Genomic DNA, 7,782 nt, shown 5'->3' with positions numbered 1-7,782 from the left:
GAATAATGTCTATGTTGGTGTTGAAAAAACAAAATTAAGAAAATAAGTAGCATGTTTAGAACCAATTTTGTTTTTATTTTTTACATTTTTCAAGACAAAAAAATGAGATTGAGCGGGAAAACATGTTTGGAGAAAAAAAGGTAAGAAAACCAAAAACAATTTCATTTTTTAGTTTAGTGTAAAATCACTTAAAAAATGAAAACGATTTGAAATTGTTTTTCATTTTTTGTTTCCATATCTTTGGGCATATGCCTTTTTTTTTGGTAGGTGGGTGAAAATTATATAATTAAACGGAGTTTTAGTTTTTTCTTAAACTGAAAATAATCTCTTAATAAAACTACCAAACGCATTTTCGAAAATAATTTCTGTCTGAGATTAAAAATATTTTCATTTTTAATTTTATACAAAAAATAAAATCATTTTAAAACCAATTTCAAACCCACTCAAAATATTTGCATAAAAACACGGAAATAAATACAAAACAAATAACATTGCCGAAATTTTTTCTATTGTATTACACACAGATATATGTACTTAATGAGTACATGTCTAGTATAATTAATATAAAAATGATATATAATGTAAAAAAAAAATACATCGGTGAATTAACAACTTGATTAATATTCCTATATTCTTACTACTTTACAGAGACTTTCTTGACACACCTCTCTTTTTTGAAATACTGTAAGTCACTTTTTTAATTACCGTTCGATTAAAATAATGTGGTTTGTAGTTACAAACTCTATCTGTATTGCAACAAAATATACTCACTAACTTTGTTTTGATTAAGGTTCCGTTTATTTTACCGATTCGAGTTTAGAATTCAAGTTTTATTACAGTAAAAAGTTTTAAAAAATAATCACTGTTGACTGTGGAATTTCGTCAACATGATTGCGCCGGGTTACCCCTTGGTATCCTGTAGGGTTACCGGCCTAATACGGATGTATATTCGAAATTACGCTTGCGAAGTGCTTGAGTAAACTTTGTGGTGAAGGAAATATAAATGTAATGCCTAAATAAATGGACACACGAAGTTTATAGTGGTTCACTCTATTAATGAAGAGCTACATCCACTGTATCTTTTGTATATATTTTTCTGTTCTCTGATTACATGTGAAAAAAGAAGAACCTTCTTGAGCTTGGGGCTTTGCCCCTCTTTTATAGCCCAAGTTTACTTCCGGAGGTGGTTTCCTCTGTAGACCCAGCACTCGAGTGCCTATTGTCTTATGGGCCTAGACGCATAGCCAACTAATCACCTTTTAGACTATTCATTCACCTAATTAGTCCTTTATTACGGCTCTGCACTCCCTGCAACCTTCCACCGTCGTAATTAATGCATGTATTACAGACATCCCCCAAATCCAAATGTTACCCCAGGGGGCCCCTCATTTATATGGCCGGCTTCCAGCTGGCCCTTGCACGGTCGACCTTAGCGAGACCCCCAATATGGGTCAGATGAACGCCGAGGTTTCATGGGGTCGGCGGTATGACGGGTTGATGGTCTGCTGATGTGGTTATTGCAGGGCCATGTGGAGCGCTATCGTTGTTTGACGTGTCAAAGCATGTTTTCCCGTACAACATCTACCCCCCAGGTCGAGGCTTTCCTTTGGATGGTCTCGAGCTAGGTTGGGACTTTGCACTGGTGCTTCCTTTCGTCTGCCTCGGGTATGGAAACTTAACTTTGGACCTGTGTCATGATGGCCCTGTTGCCTCGAGAAGTGCAAATGTCGCGTTGGTCCAACTACCATGCTGACATGGCCCCTCTTTTGAATTGGATGACTCTGGGCCCTTGGATTAACCTTTTTCAGATTCCCGTTCTTCCCGCTCTTCCCCCAATCGTAGGATCTGATTTTTATGCCCCTGCCGTCGGATACGATTGCGCACGATTGAACGGTTGGGGACTGAGGGCTGTTATACTTATAAGCGCTCGAAAGCCAATCTTTTTTATTTTTTCCTTTGTTTTGCCAAAGCTCTGCAGAAATTCCCCCAGGACTTTCTGCTTTCCTCGGTGATATTCTTCCCAACACTCGCGCCTTAGTCTTGCTTTTTAACTCTTGGTAAGCATTTTCCGTCCTTTCTTCATGCTTTTATCGTGTTTAATCTACCCTGGCTCCTGGTAGATTCTTCGAACTTAGAAGGAAATGACTAGAAAGTGGTATAATAGGAGCTTGGAAACTGTTCTGACTTTTATTCACGATGCCTCGGAATAGCCATAGGAATTTTGAGCAGTTTCGGGTTTGTTTGGTATTCTTGATTTATCTTGAACAGTCACCGTTGCGTTTGAATGTCGCTGCTGTGTTTGAATGGTCGGCGTCTTAGTCAAACAGGACTCTTTTTCTTTCTTTTAAAATCCCGAACTAATTTCTCCTCCCCTCGACTTGTAGGACTAACCTTAGGCTCTTTCTTAACAGTAATGGCACCTAGGAGAAGACTACGTCGAGGCGGAGTACATGTTGTAAGGCCGGATCCGTCTCTAGCCGCCGAATCTCCCTCCATTCATACTGTCAGCGACTCCCTCCTAAGGGACATCGAGGGCTATGTCCCGGAACCACGGGACGATGGAGACAGCGTCGACCGAATGATCGACGGCGATGATGATAAGGGAAATACCGCCAAAGCTTCTTCCTCTGGCGGCTCCCTGGTTGGTGGTTCAGCCGTTGGGATCAGTGGCAACTCGACGGATGTTCCCGTTGCGTCGGTAGGGCCGGACGAGGATCGGTCGTGGTTTACCTCCGACTTCGTGGTGCCAAAAACCCGTGATAGGGACATTGTCCATGCGTACCAGAAGGGGCGTGTGGATGGTCGTTGGTTCGAGTTTCTCTTGCCCGACCCTCACCACAGGGCAAGTCAACCTCCTCTGGGGTATCTGTCCGTATATACCCGGGCTTTTACTGCGGGGACGACTCTCCCCATTCATCCATTCGTGAAGGACTACTGCAACCTTCATGGAATCTCCCCTACCCAGCTGGCGCCAAACTTCTGGTATATCTTCGCCAACATGTGGATACTTTGGGATAGAAAGTTTGATGTAGAGTTTCCTTTGGATGAGTTCCGTTTTGTATATAAGTTGTGTCAAGTCTCCAAATGCGAGGGATGGTATATTTTGGGTGGCTGTGGGTGATCGAAGCCCCACTTTGGTAGGCTAATAAAAGGGCTATCATCGTCGTCTCACGGATGGAAGCCAATGTTTTTTATGGTAAAAGGCATGTTTGACGTCCATCCAGCGGACAGGCCTTTTAAGAGGGCAGGGGTGAGAAGGTCTTTTGGGATGTTCAGTGAGTACCTTCGACAGTTTACCATATTGTCGTCAGGTTGTTATACCGCTGAACTTAATTTTCCTTGTGCAGTTTCTCAATATCGTCCCCAGCTTGCTGGTAACGGGCTCGCCCGGGTGGAGACAACCTTCAGCTATCCAGAGGATGAGCGCCACATTAACACCCTTTTAATGCGGAAGAACCTAGAACGTTTTGGCCTCCTGTTATCCCTTCCTGACCCTGCCAACACTGACGCCATCAAGGACTTTTTCCAGTTTACCGCCGGCGGTCAGTCAGCTTTCTCTCCCTTCTCTTTCTCTTCTTTCATTTTTATTTTTTACTTAGGCTTTGACTGCTATAGAGATGAAGACCCTTGGTCTACGCATCCCCGGAGACAAGAGGCGCTCCAAGAAGATACCTCGTGGGCCGTCGAGCGAAGCTGCTGGCGTCGACGTTTCATTGACAAAGCCCGCCGAGGCCGAGGCCTTAGCACAGGAAACGCCGAGACCAAAGAGGCCCCGACAGAAGGAGACCCCTGCGGTACTTGAGTCTACGCCAGTAATTGATGTTGCTGACGCTAAAGCTTATGACGCCCCTTCGGAGCCAGAGCGTCTACTGCTTCCCGGATAGAGGGTGCTGGACCCAAATTTCATTGTCTCCAATGACTCCTGGGCACATGTTGATGCAGCACTGAACATGCCTTCACGCTTCTTCGCTCTCTTCCAGGCTATGTATGAGTCCTTCTTCGATGAGAACTGGGAGAGTGCTTCTCGCCTTCCTTTGGTTGAGCGTGCTCGTCAGCAAATCTCCTTCGCTATCCATGTAAGTTCCATTTTTGTTGGTAGGTTATACCTGCGTATATACATATACGTATATTTTTCTAACTGCTTCCCCACTTTTGGCAGTCCCTCGCTCTTTCCATCCTTAATTATCTTGAGATGGTCGCGATTGATGAGAGGAGTAGGAAGATGGATCAGCTTGAGGGGTGATTGAAGGCTCTCCTCAAGAAGGCAAGGGATGATAAGGCTGAAGTTTCCGAGAAGCTCGCCCTTGCCGTTAAGGAACTTAAGGCGGCGAAGGCTAGCCTGGACACAGCTCAGAAAAAGATTGCTATTGTTCGTCAAGAAGCTGCTAACGCCAAAGAAGCCCTTTGCAAGAAGGGATATAATCTTGGTAAGCAGGAGAGGGAAGAATAAGGGGGTCGAGGAGTTCCTGGCTTTTGCGGATTATGCTCAGAAAAGTTCTGATGTCACTGCCAAGGCTGTTGAAGACTTCAAATCCTCGGACGATTTTTATGACCTGCGTGCCAAAGACATGTCGTCCGTTGGTGAGCAGATTGTTGCCCGGATCAATAGGCACATCCCTGGCCTCAACCTAGAATTCCTTTATGATCATCCTTCTGATGGTGAAGATTCTCCTAGCGGCGAGAGTAATAATGGGTCAGCTAGACGTGATCGTAATGCTGGCAATGGCGACGAGGCTTAGGAGATGTAATTTTTTGTAATGTGCCAAAACAAAGTAAAAGTTTTTATTTTCAGACAATGTAGACACTATTATTTATATATGTATAAATGTATAAATTTCTATCAGCCTTCTTCTGCTAGTTTTTGAAGGCGTCGATGGCTTAGGCAGATTTTTAAGAATCTGGTCTGGAAGCCTCTCCTCCTTGGAAGAGTCGACCGTCTAGATGCCCCTTAGGGATTGGCATATTTTTAAGAATCTGGTATGGAAGCCTCTCCTCATTGGAGGAGTCGACCGTCCAGATGCCCCTTAGGGCTTGGCAGATTTTTAAGAATCTAGTGGATTTGTTGCTTTGTTTTGTAGGATGTAGACTCCTATTTGACTTGACTGCCCCCATGCCTGCTGTAAAATCTTGATTTTGTAGGAGGCTTGTCTTCTCAGTGGTCGACTTTTTCGCGTTCGACCAATTTCATAGTGAATGAATCATATATTATTGAAAGGCTAATCTCAACTACAACACAGAAGGAGTACACTTATTGATAATACAATCGTAGCTGTTCTGCATTCCATGGATGTTGAACCTTCCTGCTGTCCAGACTTTCCAATACATAGGTTCCTGGGCGTACTAGCTCCCGGATGCGGTAGGGTCCTTCCCACGTCGGGCCTAGGGGACCAGTGTTTTTTGGTTTCGTACTTTGTGTCACCCTTTTTAATACCAGGTCTCCCGGGACGAACCTCCTTTGCTTGACCTTTTTGTTATAGTACCAAGTCGTTCTTTGTTGGTAAGCGGCAAGTCGTAGTTGAGACTCGAGCCTTTTTTCTTCCAAGAAGTCGAGCTCTCCATCCATTGCTTCTGCATTGGCATTGCGTTATGTGTGACAGTTCTTAATGTCGGCGTTGTGATTTCGATAGGGAGTACCGCCTCTGCGCCATACGTCATGAAAAAGGGTGTTTCACCCGTGGTAGTCTGACTTGTCGTCCTGTACGCCCACAAGACCTTTGGGAGTTCTTCAGCTCATTTTCCCTTTAAATCATCTAGCCTCTTCTTTAGGGTGTACTTTAAAATTTTGTTAACGGCCTCAACTTGGCCGTTGGACTGTGGATGAATTGGTGCTGAAAAGTCCTTCCGAATGCCCAAATCATTGCAGAACTTGGGCGTTGAGGCGTTGTCGAACTGCTTTCCGTTGTCAGACACGATCAAATGTGGGACTCCAAACCTGCATATAATGTTTTTTCACATGAAGTTAGTGCAAGTTGTCTCCGTGGTCATAGTAAGAGCTTTCGCCTCCACCCATTTTACAAACTTAAAGCCCCCCAGCGCGAGGTGCAAGGGTCCAATCAGGTCGATCTCTCATTTGGTAAAAGGCCATGGGCTAATAATGGAGGTTAGGTTCTCTGGGGATGCTCTAAGAATTGTGGCATATTTTTGGCACTCATCGCAACGCCGAACATATTGAAATGCGTCTTTTTTAAGCGTAGGCCAATAGTACCCCTGCCTCAAAACCTTAAGAGCTAGATATTGCCCCCCAGTGTGATTGCCACACACTCCTTCATGGATCTCCCGGAGGACTTCTCGCACCTCAGCGCCATTCAGGCACCGATGTAAAGGCGTTAAGTAGCCTCATCGGTATAGTATACCGTCATACAACAGGTATCAGGCTGCTATATATTTGACCCGCCTGGCCTCCTTCTTATTGTCGAGTAGCTTTGTGTCTGCCAAGTATTGGATGAGGGGTGTCATCCAGTCCTCGACTGTTTGAATGGTCAAGGCCTTGACCTTCTCATCAATAGTCGACCGCTCAACCTCCTCGATGGGGACGACTCTTAGTATATCAGAATCCTTCAAGGATGCCAATTTAGCCAAAGCGTCACCGTTCGTATTCCTCTTGGTACCTATAGTATCTTATAGCTTTTGAATTTAATGAGTTCTATTTTTACCTGCCCTCATTCTTTCGTTGCGCGCCTGGTACTCTTCTTTTACTTGCCCGACGACTAGTTGAGAGTCACTGAAGATGCTGATCCTTTGAATCTTCAAGTGACTTGCCAATCGCAACCCTGCGATCAATGCTTCATACTCAGCCTCATTGTTCGATGCTTTGAATTTGAATCGTACCGCCGAGGTGATCTTGTGGCCCTCTAGACTAATAAGCATGACGTCAGCGCTTGACTCGGCTTCACTCGATGCCCCATCCACGTAGAGTTTCCACTCAACTACCTTAACTTCTTCGTTGGTGGCTGGCGTTGGCCTGTGAGAAAATTCTACAAGGAAATCGGCCAACACATGTCCCTTGATAGCTGCTCGTGGTACATATTCGATGTCAAACTGGCTTAATTCTACTGACCATTTGAGGAGTCGACAGGAGGTTTCGAGTTTTTGTAGTGCTTACCTTAACGGGTGATTTGTAAGGACCTGTATTATATGGGCCTGGAAGTAATGCTAAAGCTTCCTTGAAGCTACCATCAAGGCGTGAGCTAGCTGTTCCATTTCAAAATATCTAGATTCGGCATCCAAGAGTCTCTTGCTTACATAGTAGACTGGTAGCTGGACCTTTTCTTCATTCCTAATAAGCACGAAACTTACAGCATGCTCAGATACGGAGAGATATAGGCTCAGCCTATCGCCTGGGATGGGTTTTGACAGAATTGGGGGCATGCCTAAGTGCTCTTTTAATTTTTGAAAGGCTTCCTCACATCGTGGAGTCCATTCAAAGTGATGGCTTCCTTTCAAGGTGTCGAAGAAGGGAACACATTTATCTGTCGCCTTTGATATAAACCTGTTAAGGGCGGCGACGCATCCTGTTAACCTTTGCACCTCCTTTGGTCTTGTAGGAGACTTCATATCCTGCAGGGCTTTTATCTTTTCTGGGTTGGCCTCTATTTCCCGGTTACTGACCATAAAACTAAGGAACTTTCCGAACCCAACCTCGAAGGCACATTTTAAGGGGTTCAGTTTCATGTGGTACCTTCTTAGTACATCAAATATTTCTTCCAAATAAGTGACATGTTGATTTGTCCTAGCACTCTTTACTAGCATGTTGTCAATGTACACCTCTATCGATCTTCCGAT

General features: G+C 44.5%; 1 protein-coding gene across 1 annotated transcript; it reads right to left on the bottom strand.

Annotated features, from left to right (window-relative positions):
• Positions 1 to 5,730: 5,730 nt before the first annotated feature.
• On the bottom strand, positions 5,731 to 7,749 carry LOC21404723. Its single transcript, XM_024174516.1, has 5 exons — positions 7,407 to 7,749; positions 7,126 to 7,191; positions 6,654 to 7,010; positions 6,395 to 6,608; positions 5,731 to 5,932 (listed from the first exon to the last, which is right to left on the bottom strand). The coding sequence occupies exons 1-5, from the start codon at positions 7,747 to 7,749 to the stop codon at positions 5,731 to 5,733; spliced, it is 1,182 nt and encodes a 393-aa protein (XP_024030284.1).
• Positions 7,750 to 7,782: the final 33 nt, after the last annotated feature.

Source organism: Morus notabilis, unplaced genomic scaffold (genome assembly GCF_000414095.1).
Source record: "Morus notabilis unplaced genomic scaffold, ASM41409v2 Scaffold535, whole genome shotgun sequence".
Lineage (NCBI taxonomy): Eukaryota > Viridiplantae > Streptophyta > Magnoliopsida > Rosales > Moraceae > Morus > Morus notabilis.
Note: the sequence above shows the minus strand (reverse complement) of the source record. Positions and strands in the feature narration are given on the sequence as shown.

What these genes read in the sequence shown, in the direction of transcription:
- LOC21404723 (XM_024174516.1), bottom strand. Translation starts at nt 7,749, where the DNA reads ATGCTAGTAAAGAGTGCTAGGACAAATCAACATGTCACTTATTTGGAA. An exon ending in CTTTGAATGGACTCCACGAT is followed by an intron (nt 7,192 to 7,406) that starts GTGAGGAAGCCT and finishes GAAATGGAACAG; the next exon opens with CTAGCTCACGCCTTGATGGT. An exon ending in GACAATAAGAAGGAGGCCAG is followed by an intron (nt 5,933 to 6,394) that starts GCGGGTCAAATA and finishes CATTATATGCAG; the next exon opens with GTTTGGAGTCCCACATTTGA.